Genomic DNA, 14,693 nt, shown 5'->3' with positions numbered 1-14,693 from the left:
CTATCTCTCCGGAGTTCAGTGCTTATAGAGTTCAGCTGCTGCCTGGGTGAACTTCTCAGAAATGCTTTGTTTGTCTTCTAAATCAGGGGGCTCCAGAGAGGGCTGATTAAGGCATGGGGCTGTGTGACAAAGTGCTTTATCACAATGTGGAGCACTTCTAACCAGATGAGTTGTGCTTCTATGTAAGGCAGCAAAAGCTCAAAGAGAAGGGCAATAAGGATAAGTTAATCTTCAGAGATCTTCTCTGTTCCTTTATTTCATGTCACTGTGGTGCTTTACCTAGCCTTGCAGTAGCACTGCTAAAGGAGGAGGGTGAAACATGCTTCAGCTAAGACCTCACAAGCCACAGTGAGCAGCACTTGAAGGGAAGTTCCTGACAGGAAAGATGCTGTAGTTACTGCTGGTATCAGCTCACCAGCAAGAAGCTAGCTGTGCATTACAGCTTGCATTGAGCACCCTCAGATCTATCCCATTCCCAGCCACCAGTGACAACCTTTTCCTCAAGCTTTGCCAGTTACCTGCAGGTCAATCTTCCCATGTTAGATACTGGTTTACATCTGTCACGTCATAGCTTCAAAATATCTTTATGTGATTATTTTATTGCAATCTCCTAACATGCAGGTACTTTTCAGTTCAGTAGGATAGCTGTAGCAATAAAAATAAATTAAGCATTTTTTGTACAAGCCAGGACACACACACACTCCTCTACTGTAATACAAGTTCCATTTGAATACGCTTTCTCCACGGCATGGCGCCATCATTTAAGTATGACAGCTGCATGGACATGACTGACTTCTTTGTAGCAAAGGGAAACATATGCATATAATTATGTTGGTAAGAAATTAATTAACAATAAACTTTCTTACCATTGCAGCTCAATCTGTGCCCCAGAATATGTGTTAATTGTATATTAACACTGATCTGCTTTGCAATTAAGATGCTTTCTACAAGCTCCTGCTTCACGGCCTCTTGCATATCAATACAGAGAAAAAGCTGGCCTATGGAAAACACCAGCAGCCAGTGCAGTCATTTCATAGCCTCAGCTTTTCGTTGTGATACACAAATCTCTAGCAAGCATCAGTCTCTGCTCATGTTAATTAATTCAAAAAAGAAAAGAACAGTCCCACACTGCATAGCTTGAAGGCAATTGCTTGCAGCTGTTCAGCTGCTCTGCATTGGAACAGGCTATGAAAAAGCAATGGTGTGGAAAGGGTGTCTTGTGGTTTGTTTAGCCAGTGCATGCATCGCTTCAAGGAAGAGTACTTGGGGACTGAATGGCAGGTCACAAGGGGTGAGATTATGGTCCAGTCCATCAACAAGCACTGTGGTGGCAGTCTTAGAAAGCAGCTGTCTGAGGTCATGGATGTCTTTTGGAAGAGTCCTCACCAGAAAGACAGGGCAGGGAGCACTGAACAAGCTCAAAGAAAGGAAAACAGTGCCATTTTGCTTGGTCATTCTCCTCCTCTTAGGCTTTAGTGGTGCAACTCTGTTTTATCCAGGATGACAACAATTGTGTGATACATTTCTTTAGCCTGTCAAAACACAAATCAGTATCAGTCATTCTCTGCCCCAGAAATGGCTGTTTCTTATAATTAAATATTCCCATAAATCACTTTCCATAATTCAGTATCAGGTAGGTGCTGGGACAAAGTTCCACTTTGGGGCCTGGGAAATGCAGTGCCTCCATCCACCTCTGGGACAGAAGAGAGCAGTAGTACTGTCTCCTAGCAGAGGCTCAGCTGGGCAGTGGAGGGCAATTTCTGAATTGCCAGGAGGAAGCTGTAGGTCCAGGCTGATCTCACCTGTGACAGTTCAAGCCACATAGTCTTGGGGTTGGCAGCCGAGCCGTAGTTCAGTTCTATGCCAGGAAGCCCACCATCAGAGAGAGGCTGCAGGGTTCTCATCTTCTGCAGCTCTTTCAATGGAATGATGCAGGAGATCGCCTGTGTAAGGAGAAAAGCCACAAAACACTCTCTGGTGCAGTCCTTACAAATAAAACCCTCTGATTCTCACCCAGAGGATTCACCTCAAGAGCCTATTGAAACCTAAGACAAGGACTGGGGCACAGGGCAGTGTGTACAGAATACAGGGCAGGCTCCTGCTGCCAGCAAGTCCCTACAACTCCTGCAAGATTGGGACAAACAGGAATGTGACCTACACTTAGTTTTACTGTGAACCATGCTTGTTAGCATGATCACTGGACTTATAAAAGAGCACATGGCAGTACTAACTGTTCCACCACTCTTGTCACCTGCTTTGGGCTAGGACTGTTGTCAGAGCAGCTGTGATGGAGGTAAATACAGTCTCTTCCTGCACAAGTTATTCTAAAAGTCAAAGTTAGTATCTGACAGACATCAGGGCTCAGGACTCTAGGGAGGAATTCTCTAGCATACCTGGGTGGTGCCATCCACCACAATGATCTCCTCTTTATTCACGCCAAAGAAACAGGGCACAGGCATTGTGTTATCGCTGACTCTCTCTACAAAGTAGGTGGTGTAGCCAAAGAAAGGCAATTTCATCATGTGCTCTGTAAGAAAGCAAAAGGTGGCTTTCAGGCAGCAGCTTCCAGCCAGCAATCTACTGCACCAACCTAAGGTGGTCAAAAGCTGCAAGTGTTCCCAAGCTTTTCTACATTAAAAAGTAAGATTTACAACTTCTCCCTCCCCCCCAGGCTGCTGATACTCAGTTCTCAGCAGCCTGAATGGATGTCCCATTCTTTTCCGACCAGAAAACAGACATGCAGCCAGAATATCAATTAAAATGCAACTTGTACAGAACTCTGAAAGTCTACTGCAGACCTCTGCAAAAGAAGTGGGACCTCCACCATAATCACCATGCTTGGGACCAAGTGCCAGTCTGCAGGGTGAGGCTGTCAGGGAGTCATATGTCATGGCCCATTCCAGGCTCCAAGGATCCTTGCCAACCTCATGAACTGCCCTAAAAGCGCATTCAGATCGGCTTCCATCATGCTCAGGATAGATGACTCAAGCAGATCTGCATGTCTCCTCACCTATGAACTGGATTTTTGCATCCACTGGCTGGAGGGGCTGCCTGGTTCTCAGCAGCATGCCAACATGGTTCTGCAGAGCCTGGGGACTGATGGAGGACTGCAGGGTCTTTGGCGTGTACTCCTTCAGCTCTTCCCTGTGCCAACAAGCAGATATTCATTCACTCCCTGCCCAGCTAAAATCGGAAGATCAACCAGGGGGATTAAGAGGAAGGAGGGGACGTGGCAACAATTTTCAATTGCACGGCTGGGGGCAAGGGTGGAGGGAGAGGGGAAGAGCACAACAGGTTGTATCTGAATTGGATAACGTGGAAGGAAACATCAGAGATAGTGAGACCACCATTTTCCACACAGAATGCAGCTGTGCATCGCTGACTAGTGCACTGAGAGAAATCCCTCCTTTCTGGAGACAACAGGAGCTCTTCAAGCAAGGACTGTAGCATGGCAGTAGAGCCACAGGGTGTTTCTTTCACAGGCAGTCTCAGCTGAAAAACACCTTACTCTAACTCTGTCTTGCTCCTGTGCCTCCAAAGCACTACACAGAGCAGAGTTCTCTATGCCCAGCAGGGTTATGCCATTACCCTGTGCTGCTGGTGGTGTGAGGGGATCTGATGGAGACATTACCTTTGCTCTCAGTGCATAAGGATACAAGAAGGAAAGACTGTGAAAATACAGCTCAGGGCTGCAGGACAGAAGCTTTCCAGTACCCAGGGACATTTTCATTCCCATTAGGCATATCACTCCAGACTTCAAGTGCCCAGGGTTGAAAACTCTGGCACTTGTGTGAAAGAACAAAGGAGCATTCATCCCAACTATAAGCTCATGCACTTCCTTCTTGGTATTACAAACACATGGCAGTCAAAAGAAATGTCCATGGCACCCTCATGACCCTCAGCTCAGGAGGAGTCACAAAAGGAAATGTCGATCAGAGACAGTCAGCATTAATAGTGTGAACAGGAAGTAAACTTTCTTGATTACAGGCAGGAGTCAGTCACTAAGTAGTGACATTAATTAGTAGCTTATATTCTCCAGAACTGTCCATTCCTGAGTTATCCAGAGAGTACTTTCAGGCTACCCCTGTGGTGCTGACAGCCTTTAGAGATAGAGACCCACCCTGAGACAAACATACCTGGAGGGAGCAGAGTTCTGCTGCTCTGTTTTGGTCCAGTGCTGGAGCATTGCCAAAATGGCCACCTCCATTTCCATTTCTTTACTATGGCTCAACAGTATCCTCCCATTCAGGTAATCCCACAGCATCTGAGAGACAGCACAGCAGAGGCCTTTGTTAAACCTTCCAGAAGGTACAGGCAGGTCTGGGCTGCACCAGGCTACAGAGACCCACATCTTGCCTTGCTGATAACACATCCAGCTTGGGTTGATAACATGAAAGCAAAGGGTTTCTGGGCTCAGGAAGAGCATGCAGAACTGCACAAACCATGTCTGGAACAGTAGAGTTCCTAGGCTAGGGCTACAGGTGCACTGCCTTCCTTGCATCCATAGCTTCAGTTATTAGTTATTCCCAGAAACAGCACACGAAGCCTATCAGCCAAAGCCCTCCTGCTTCTTCAGCTCCCTTGGGACATTCCCATTGCCCTGTACACTAACTCTGCCCCTGCTAGGGAGGCTCCTGGTGCACATTGCCCTTGTTGCTTACCTGTCCATAGTGAACATCCGTATAAATTTTGTTCTCAAAGTGCAGAGGTGTCCTCCAGATGAGCCTGCGTAAAGTCACAGTGACCAACTTGTCCTCCAGCAGGTAATCATGAAGATACTCCTCTGATCTTATCGGCCTCACCATTTTATCTACATATTTATGCAGAGAGAGGGTCATCACTTTTGGTGCTGAGGCAGTGGGCTGAGCTCCATGGCCTGGGACAGGAGCCTTCCTGCACACGTCTATTCCACCCTGCCCTTACGACTCCCAGCATCAGCCATTCCAAAGGGACACGGACCCACAGAGACACACACACCTCTTTCAGGAACAAGCAACACAGCCCCTGAGAAACCACAATCCTTAACCCTAGTACAGAGGGAAACTACTGAAGAGGAACCTCCCCAGAGCCAGCAAGGGTGTGAACTATTCAAAACAGTATCCATGGTACTCCCTGTTGGAGGAACTGCTTTAAGAAAGGATCTTGATGCTAGTCTCTACTTGCCAAGATTGTCGCTGTCACTCCTGATGGCAAAAAGAACAAATTCCTGCATCTCTTCCTGTTCGCCTGCCCCCATCTGCTCACAGATCTCCTGCAAGACCTCCTTGGCCACCTGAAGCGAGGAAAGAAGTAAGTACCGTGGCCAGGCAAGCCCAAAGCAGCCCCAGAGCAGTTAGACATACTGGGCTTGTTAGCAGGCAGCAGCATGGCTCTGGCCATTGCGCAAAGAAGCAAGCTGGATGAGGCATCCCAGTGTTGCGCAGGCCCTGCAGAGATTCACTTCCTAGGAATCCCTGTAGCAGTGTATGGGAAACTGTCACAGCACTATGGGAAGCACAGGCCAAGCCCAAGGTTTTGACAGATAAGGGTGTTCCCTGGTGTGGCTCAGAGTCCAGATCAATGAAGAAATTCAAAGCAGAAAACTCACAGTAAATGTCTTAATTCTGGTGAGGTATTCCACGCCTCCAGGCATCAGTATCACTAGCCGGCGCGCACCACGCCCCTTCTGCAAAGGACGGTCTTTAGGCAGCAAGACATGCAGGATCCCATCAGCCCCACAATTCTTCCTCCTCTTCTCCGTGTTCCACGTCTTGTCCATAGTACCTGCCTCTTCCCCGCCCACATCCCTGCCTACTCCATGGGATTGCACTTCCAATAGCCGTACAGACACATGCCTCATTTTGCTCTTGGAACACTAACCACCCCTGCAACACTGCACATGGAACCTCCTGGCAAGCCTCTGCCCTCCCTCTCTTCCCAGCATCCCCACTTCTCTGCCCCTCAATACCAGCAATGCTTCTATCTCCACAGGGAAAGGAAGGTGGCGACGGCCCCCGTACATGACATTTTTCCGTAGGTTGCTCTGACAGATCCTGGCTATATCTGCAGGAAAAGGAAAAAGCCACATGTGCTGAGCCAAACAAAGGACTTACTTAGCATTGTCTCCTATGGTGTTGGGTCATCCTGGCTGTGTTGAATTTAACCCAGGGCCGCTGCTAGGAGAGGAAAGAGACTTGACCTCATCTCTCACTCTGCCAGGACACATCCAAATCATGAGGGGCCAACCCCAGACAGTGTCCAGGGCAGTACAAGTACAGAGGAATGACAGGATGGGAGAACTAGAACCCTCTTCTCTGGCAGGATTCCGGCCCAAATACCTCACAGCTGATGACTCTGGAAGACCACAGCCTGCCTTTCCCCCAAGGTCTAGCTGTCAAACTGGGCCTAAGCCACAAGGCTAAGCTAAGCCTCAGAGACACAATTCCACCTTGCCTGGGTGAACATGCAATGGGAAATGACCTCTGCAAACAGAAAGACTAGAGATACAAAGCAGACCCTTGCCTGCAGGCTCAGCTCCCTCAGTACTTTCTCCTGTCTAACAGGATAAGGGAGATTTTCCCATTGGACCATGTCCCACCTGAATCCTGTCTTCTTTCCTTGACCACTGAGCCTTAGTTACAAGGGGGCAGCTGTTTATTTTACAGGACACAGAAACAGCCATACCATAGTGGGTGCTGGATGGATCACTGCTGGCTAGCTGCAGAAACTTGGTGGCGTAGGGCATCAGAACGTTAGAAGGGAGGAAGTACCCAGTTAGCAGGTTTAGGAGCAACCAACCATGCAGCACGCTCTCCCTGTGGGACAGAAAGAACTGTGGGCATCTTGGAATAAGACAATTTCTGCTCCAAGCAGCTCGAAGTGAGCCTCTGCCCTTCTGAACACCTATGGCAGGTGGCAGAAAATAAGGTGGTGGCCCTTGGTCAGAGGTTTCTTATGCTGAGGAAGGGATTGATTCAGTTATTCTAACAGCAAACAAAGAAAGGAAACAGTCAAGGCCACTCTGATGCCACTGCTGCCATATTGCAGGGCAGTGTGGGGTCAAGCCAGTGCTAAGTGTTGTACCAGTTCCCTAGGGCTGTGAAGAGGAAATCAGGGCTTTGAGCAGCACCACTACTGGGAGCTACCAGGAATGTTTACCAGTGCCCAGATATATCAGCAGCCAGAGATACAAGGACAAACATCCATTGAAGTGAAAAAGCCAAATACAATGACTGGCTAAAATTTCCTGAGTGCTCAGCAAAAGCTCCAGCAACTGAGCTGCTGGGGACAGTACATCATTAGGGGGCAGCCTCTCCCCTGGCCCTTGCTGTCTATGCAGCAAGGCAGACGGTTCCCCTACAGCTGTGCATGCACAGGAGCTGACAGTGCTGGTACTCACTGGTTAGGGTTGTGGGTGACCTGTTTGATGACCTGGCAGTAGACCTCATCATGCAAACTCTCCTTCTCCTTGCACAGCTGCATTCAGAGAGGAGAAGACAACATCAGAGAGGGGACAAGAGCATCAGAGAGGCCCCAGGTCAACTGTGTACCCTTCCTCTCCCAGCTCCAGAGCTCTACCAATGTGGCTTAAAACTTGGGCTTTGCAGCCTCTGGTCTCTAGTGCTATTTAGGCCCAAAGAAGGAGAGGCAGGTTGTGCTCTCATCCAGACAGTGATGTCCAGGGAAACCATTTACATGCAACCACTCCCCTCTATGTTTTTTTAATCAGCCTCTCTGTTTCAGCTCCTTTTCTTACATAGGAAGTTGCATTACGGCTCTCCCTGCTCTCTCCCTTCCTAGCAAGATCTTGGGCCTTCATTCCCATTGATGCTTCAGCAGCTTGCCCAGAAGAAGGTCACAAACCTGAAGGATTTCGTAGATGCATTCAATCTCATTCTGGTTCTTGAGTTTTGATTGATCTCCCATGAATCGCATCAGAGCTGCAAAGCAAAGACTAGCATTTAGGTCTAAGCAGAAGCGATCCTGCCATGGGGCAGGCAGCAGTCCTGAAAGCTTTTCTGCTCCACAGGCTATTACTAGCCTTGCATTGGATGGTATGTATTGGTTGGGGCATCAGCCCAGACAGTGCGTGTTCTTGGATACTTTGCACTTGAGGCAAACTGCATTTTGCTGGACACTTTCAGCAAGGACACAGGTAGTTATTAACTGCAGAAGTCCCTTAGGAGAGGCCCTCCTCTCAGAGTTTTCATTCCTCGCTCTGTGCCCCATGATGCCTTTGTGTGGCTACCAAGGCTGTCCCACTCACCCCCACTCCAGCCTCTGCAGTGTTGTGTCCTAGGGAGGTACTTACTCTTGAAGTTCTTTGTAGCAAGCTCATTCAGCTCACTGTCAGAGTACCGGAGCAAAGACTCCTGGATTGGGACCTGCAGGGCCAGAATACAAGGGTAAGCTGGGGAAGCAGATCACACAGAGCTGTGCTGCAGGCTTCACAAAAGACACAAGCTCCTATCTTGCAGGCAGCACTGAAGAGTAGAGGGCACCTACGGTTCTCCAGAGAGTGCAGCCAAGGATCTGCCCTTTGTGCTTTTGCCATGTGGGGACAAAGCTAAAGGCAATGCTGGAGCTGGGGTTCTGGCTGTAACCACGAGGAGAGACTGGGCTCACCTTGGTGTGCTGGACCAGGTCAGCTGCACTCTTATTTTCAGCAGACATCCCCTTCAGTCCCTGCCTAGAAAGAGGAGAGAGAACATACAATCTAAGAAATATCTCCAGAAGTGGCTTGGTGTGGGTCAGGCTACACAGGTCCCATGTATGCCTTTTCAGGAAGGACCACAGCCTACTCACATGGACTGAGCCTCTCGGAAGTAGGCTGTGGCGAAGTCCATCATGGTATAATGATCGCCAGCAGGGACTAACATGATGCTGTTGGGTTCTGATGTCAGGCTGGGAACAGAACTCTGCAGGGACAGGCACCAAACCCACCCTGAAAAGTCAGCTGAGGAACTGCAGTGTGTATTCTCCTCACCTGCCAGACCTGGGAAGGCCTCATTTGTGTGTGGTGCCTCCCCCACCCACTATGATAGTATTTGAGTGTCTCCATCTGTAAGGATTACGCAATCATCTTCTTCCCTCTAGCCTCGGAGGTCAGACACTACCAGGGCCATGGACCCACCCACAGAACCCGGCCATGTCCCCTAGCAGTTCCCCAAGGACAACTCACCTCCCTGCTGGTGTTCCTGCTCTCTGAGGAAGCTTTCATGCTCTTCCGCAGCCCTCCACGTCTGTCCATGCTGGTGCTGAGGTAATCAGGGGCTGCAGCCAATTGCACCAGGCTGGTGGGGAAAATACCACAGCGGCCACCAGTGGAGCCGAACTGCCAGCCTGCAGAAATGGGGGAGAAAGAGTCAGGAACCATGGCAGCTACCAAGAGAAACGAGCAGTGAGGCATCCTACTGGCAAAGGAGAGCACCAGACTGGCCAGGCTTTCCTGCATCCTAAGATAACATCCCCCGTAACTATTGCAGCTGGAACAAGGTGGGTTGCAGTCAGAGAATAGCAGAGCTGAAGGCTGACTATGCCAGCCCTTAACAGCCTGCTTTCCTCTGGTTTACTTGACAGCAGCATGTAGAGCTTCTGGGCACCATGGGTCCAGCAGGCCCTTGAACCCAGTCCCCACCTTTCCTGCCAATTTCGACAAACTCCCTCACCTGGCTCCACGCCTTGCATGGGCAGTAACTCGATGAGGTCACCCTTCTTGAAGCTAAGAAGGCTCTTATCATCTGTGATGTAGCTGCGCAGAGCAACGACATAGTTGGTATCCTGGGGAAAAAGCGATGGGGAGGTCAAATCTCATCCCCAGGATGTGAGGGACTCAGACCATGTCATCCCATGGACCCTCTCACGTCCATGTGGGAAACCACCTTCATTCCCTACTGCACTACAGCCACTCCCTCACCTGCCTCAGCTCCTGGATGAAGAGTTCCACCATGGCCTTGATGCACGGAGCCTTTGGAGAGTGCAGGAAGAGCTGCTCTGTCTTCAGAGAGAACTCCAGGGCATTGCTGCCTTTCAGTTCCACTGACAGCACATCTGCAAAGCTGAGAACAGAGCCAGCATGCTCAGGCTCCTTCTGCCAGAGCTAGGCATGCAAGTCATGGGGATGGGAGCTCATTCCAAGGACTGAGAATGGAGATAGGCCTCAGCATGCTCCAGAGGGTGGCCTTTCACCAGCACTGTATTACAACAGTAATAGCACCATAGGCTGCTGATGGCTTTCACCATACCACTCTGAGGACCTCCCTTCTGATGACATGGATGGAGCTGACTCATACCTAGCACTCACTTACTGTGACCAAAGCACAAAGTAGGAAGGAAAGGGAAAACTCAAACTCATCACAACTGGCCTATGACAATCCTAGAGAGCACAGCACAACCAGACAATTTTCAGCTCACCTGTTTAGTCTGCCTCCTACACTCTGAAAGCATCCAGCAAGTGACAGATTATCATCCTGCAGCAACCAGCACCCTTTTGCTCACCTGTAGCTGCGAAGAATCTTCAGGTGCTCAGGATTATAGCCAGCTGCTTTCACCACCTTCAGCAGCCGCATGCCCCAGTGAGAAACACCCAGGATCTGGACACCACTTCCATTTTCACCCTGTAAAGGAAGTGCAGCAGAGAGCATCAAAGGTTCCATCCCACCTGGATAGGATGCAGCAGGGGAAGAAGATGCTACCCTATGTACCATGAAGGAGGCCCTGGGCTGACAGAAGTGTCAAACCCAGCAAGGTACAGAAGGTGCAGAAGAATGAGTGATGTGTGGCCAGGCAGGGAGACAGAAAGAGATCCCAGGTGAACTACAGCCACACAGCTAAAGCAAGCCCAGGGTCTGGTGAGAAGATTAAGACTCACATGAACTGGGAAAAGGCGGGAGAAATAGTTAGCCCAGTTATCCCGAGCAGCCAGTACAATCCTCTTCTTTATCCCATCCTCCTGAATGGACTGGACATCGTTGCCAACCCGGAATTCCACTAGCAGGGGTACAAAGCAGATACTTTCTCAGTAAGACAAAGATGGCCACGTCTTCCTCTGCCCAGGGATTCATTCCCACCAGTCCTCCTCAGTGATTACAGCGCAGCAAACAACATGCAGAGGCGAAGGGATACCGTGTTACTTGCACACACCAGTCTACTACTAGTTTCTCTCCCCCTCTCCATGAAGCTCCTGTCAAAGAAGACAGTTGGATTTTGAGACAACTCAAAATCCCATCCTTGGGCCTCAGTTTCCTCTCCCCACAATAAACATATCAGAACTAAGTTTTTCTTGCTCAGAGAAATTTCAGGGCCATTTTCTGGCCATTGGAATAAACAAACATTCCTACGCTGCACTACACAGCAGACATAAATGTGCTTTCTTGCTGCAGTGACAAACATTTCTCCTCTGCCCTAAGTCCTGCCTGAAAGGGCTTGAGGCCAGTTTCTTGTTTCAAACCAAAAGCTGGGATGGGCACAGGGAGGAAGGGATGATGGGGCTGTTAATTACTCAGCAGGTCTTTCATTTTGCGCTTCTCCTCCCTGGAGATCCGAAGGCAGGAATTGGAGAATGTGTCACGCATAATCTGCAGAGGAAGGAAACAGAGAGGCTTCCATTGAAAAGGCCACATGTGAGTGTGTTGGAGCATCTGAGGCTGTTAAACAGACTGAGTTTCAGAGAGGGGTGTGCAGGGGTTTGACTGGATGGACGTGGAGAAGAGATTAACACTGCTAGGGATGCAGAAGTGAAGGCAACTTATGGAATGTAATTATGGAGTGTTTTGCCCCCAAACAGAGACAAAACAGGCATTGAGTCATTCACTAGTACATACCTGTTCACATAGCAAGTTCAGACAATAAGGGTGACTGAAATTTTCTTTGGGGTAAAACACCTGCAAGAGGAGGATAAAAACAACAGTATTGTTACAGATGTTTACAGATGTTGCAGAAATAGCTCCCCAGGGATGTTTTGTAATCCATATGCCCTACTGCCAGAGAGGAGTGAGTCCATCTCCAAGAACAAGCAGGGAAGAGACAATGTGAATGTAAACAGAAGGACCAGGAGCGAAGGACCAAAAGTAAAGTGGTGAGACCATGGGATGAACCCTGTCTGTTCAGTTCAGTGCACTCTCCAATACTTGATTTTAAACACATTTGTACTATTTTAACAGGAAAGCACCAGGTAACAACAAATTTACTTTATTTGTAGATTTCTCAGTGCTTTACAGAGGAAGGAAAGGACAGGTAGGGAAACTGAGACACCAGAGTCAGTAACACAGAGTAGGACCCGGATCCCCTATAAGATGATCCCCTGCCTCCGACTTGTGTGTCATGTGACCTCCTCCCAGAACTGTCTTTGTGCTTTTATATCACACTGGGTGCCTATGACAAAAAATTATTTTAACCAAACGTGGGACCAGTTCCCTCCTCCCATAGCCAGCCCTCAGCTAATGAACTGTACCTCTTTGCGCAGAAAGATTTTCCAGGCAGGGTTGACATAGGAAAAGCTGACACTGGCAGTGAGCTTGTACAGCTGGGTCTTGATACCATCATCTTCTGCTACTGTTATAGTAGAGCCTGTGTGAGGAGAAAGAGCAGTGAAGATAGGCTTTGCTGACTACAGGGTCACCTTCCCACCTGCCAAAGACCTACCAAGAGAAAGGGGACAGTGCCACATGCCTGACTGAAGATTACTGTCAAGAAGGTCAGTAATCAGCTAATAAGAATGCATGCACAAAACAGTCATCATGTGAGTATCAGCATTTCTGATAGCATTTATACTTGCTGTAGTAGCCACAAAGTTCTGTGCTCATAATAGAAACACTCCAGAGATAGGGAGCACACAGTGTCCCAGGCAAAATACTCCTGTGCTGAAGGTTGAAGATACAGTTTCACTTTATGTCATTATAAAAAGGCTGCTGAAGGTTTCAAAAGGACATAAAAGTTCTCCCCTGAGCTTGTAGACTGCAAGGTTCTGGTACAAGGCACCCAGTACTTGCACTGGATTTTCTCTCTGCAGGAGACCTATTAAAGACAGGCTCAGTCTGAAGACAACCATTCAAAGGCATTGCTTTACAAGGTAGGAATATTTTCATTTAAGCACTCCCAACTTTCAAAACTTCAGAGTTCACAGACAATCAAGAAATGCAGTAGATCCCACAGTTCAGCTGTTTCTATATTCCTATTCAAAACCACGTAAGGATTTTTCAGGCTAATCCAGTTACTTCAATTTACTTTCACAGGACTTCCTAAAGATCCATTTTTTAAAAGAGAGGGGGAGTGAAACAGGGACATTCTTTTATATCAGGGAAACTGATGCAGGATGGAGTCCTGCAGTAATGTGCTTGACTGACTGTTCCTTTCATGTTATAAAATATGATGCTGATGAGAGTTTTAAACAACTTGAAATACATTGGTACATGTATCCAAAATAGCAGCAAAGTATAAAATGAATTATGGCTCCAGGCTCCCACTGCAATTCAGAGGCAAAACCTAGGACTGAATAACACTTCCAAACTCCTGCTGAGAAGCATTAGCTATGCCACATCCAGACACTCCTTATGTGGCCAGTGTCCAGGGTCTCCCAGGATCTCATTCTCTGAGAAACATTCCGTCATTCCTCAGTCTGTCTCTAAGGACCCTCCAGAGGCTCTAGAAGGTAAAACACTTGGCTTCCCATTCCTCCCTGGTCTAAAGTCCATCTGTTGAATTGCAGCTTTGATACAGTAGTTATGTTTCAGGTAGGTCATAAAACATATTGTGGACTGGACCTTGATAAAGCTGTAGCCCAAAGGTCCTTTCTGGTTTTAGCTCAATTTTTCAGAAAAACTCAGCCCCTCCTTCATCATTTGTGCCTGACATCCTGCACTGTGAAGAAGGGGAAGAGTTAGAGCTGGGAAGTGCCATGCTGAGTGCTGGGCCAGACTGGAACTACGGTGATAGTCTCTGATTTCACACAGCCCACTCAGTCTTTGGCCAGCTGGCAGATGACAGAACGTGCTGTGGCCCAGATTCTCCTGGGCCACTGGGCTGATTCTGACCGCATCCCCATCCCCTACCCTCCAGCCCTGCTACCAAATCCAACTTGGGTGAAATCAATACTCACCCATCCCTGTGGATTCCTGCCAGCCTTCGTTCCCAGGCAGGAGAGGTGAAGGCAATGGTGGGGGAGGAGGGGGAGCAGGAGGGGCCTGGGAACCTGGTGGGGTACTCTCCTGGCTGAAGATGGACAGGAGAGGCAACTGCTTCTCCTTGATAGAGCTGGAAGCTGAGCCTGGCTTGGGCTTGAGAGGTGGAGGTGTTCTCTTCTCTTGTGGCAGGGGGGATGGCTGCAAGACAGCAAAACCATTTGACCCAGTCATTTCTCTGCATTATTGTGCTCTGTCCTGATGCTGCTGTTATAAATCATCCCTAGGGCCGCAGTCCAACCCTAGAAGCAAGATCTGTGTGAACAGGGATACCAGGACCTTTAAATCAGCACATCTACAAACAGATGAAGATCAAGCAAACCCAGGTACAGAGAACCAAGTATTTGAGACTGAAGCCTCCAGTTGGGAAGGGAAAAAAAGACATTAATGGGCCAAGACCTTGGTGTGAAATGTGGGGAACGTGAGTTGCTTGCTTCCAGATCAGCCTTAAACATACCACAATAGGACATTCTGCTCCAGAGCCTTTTCTCCAGGACCTCAAGTGACTTTATAGACTGAAACCCGGTCTAGAATGGG

At 48.6% G+C, this 14,693-nt stretch overlaps 1 protein-coding gene across 1 annotated transcript in view; it reads right to left on the bottom strand.

Annotated features, from left to right (window-relative positions):
• Positions 1 to 686: 686 nt before the first annotated feature.
• The window catches only part of MYO15B (myosin XVB), a 47,584-nt gene continuing 33,577 nt past the window's right edge, over positions 687 to 14,693 (bottom strand). The window contains exons 44-67 of the mRNA XM_072881519.1: positions 14,075 to 14,297; positions 12,431 to 12,546; positions 11,802 to 11,861; positions 11,480 to 11,555; positions 10,850 to 10,968; positions 10,477 to 10,595; positions 9,896 to 10,037; positions 9,648 to 9,759; positions 9,161 to 9,321; positions 8,785 to 8,897; positions 8,605 to 8,668; positions 8,291 to 8,363; positions 7,843 to 7,919; positions 7,379 to 7,455; positions 6,664 to 6,794; positions 5,948 to 6,042; positions 5,588 to 5,665; positions 5,164 to 5,272; positions 4,662 to 4,810; positions 4,137 to 4,264; positions 3,011 to 3,144; positions 2,394 to 2,527; positions 1,803 to 1,943; positions 687 to 1,532 (exon numbers count right to left, since the gene is read on the bottom strand). Coding sequence (XP_072737620.1) covers positions 1,473 to 1,532; positions 1,803 to 1,943; positions 2,394 to 2,527; positions 3,011 to 3,144; positions 4,137 to 4,264; positions 4,662 to 4,810; positions 5,164 to 5,272; positions 5,588 to 5,665; positions 5,948 to 6,042; positions 6,664 to 6,794; positions 7,379 to 7,455; positions 7,843 to 7,919; positions 8,291 to 8,363; positions 8,605 to 8,668; positions 8,785 to 8,897; positions 9,161 to 9,321; positions 9,648 to 9,759; positions 9,896 to 10,037; positions 10,477 to 10,595; positions 10,850 to 10,968; positions 11,480 to 11,555; positions 11,802 to 11,861; positions 12,431 to 12,546; positions 14,075 to 14,297 — 2,691 coding nt within the window. The 3' untranslated portion in view covers positions 687 to 1,472. The remainder of the gene's footprint in view (positions 1,533 to 1,802; positions 1,944 to 2,393; positions 2,528 to 3,010; positions 3,145 to 4,136; positions 4,265 to 4,661; positions 4,811 to 5,163; positions 5,273 to 5,587; positions 5,666 to 5,947; positions 6,043 to 6,663; positions 6,795 to 7,378; positions 7,456 to 7,842; positions 7,920 to 8,290; positions 8,364 to 8,604; positions 8,669 to 8,784; positions 8,898 to 9,160; positions 9,322 to 9,647; positions 9,760 to 9,895; positions 10,038 to 10,476; positions 10,596 to 10,849; positions 10,969 to 11,479; positions 11,556 to 11,801; positions 11,862 to 12,430; positions 12,547 to 14,074; positions 14,298 to 14,693) is intronic.

This window comes from Ciconia boyciana, chromosome 16 (assembly GCF_034638445.1).
Source record: "Ciconia boyciana chromosome 16, ASM3463844v1, whole genome shotgun sequence".
Classification (NCBI taxonomy): domain Eukaryota; kingdom Metazoa; phylum Chordata; class Aves; order Ciconiiformes; family Ciconiidae; genus Ciconia; species Ciconia boyciana.
This window is presented reverse-complemented; position numbering and strand designations above follow the sequence as displayed.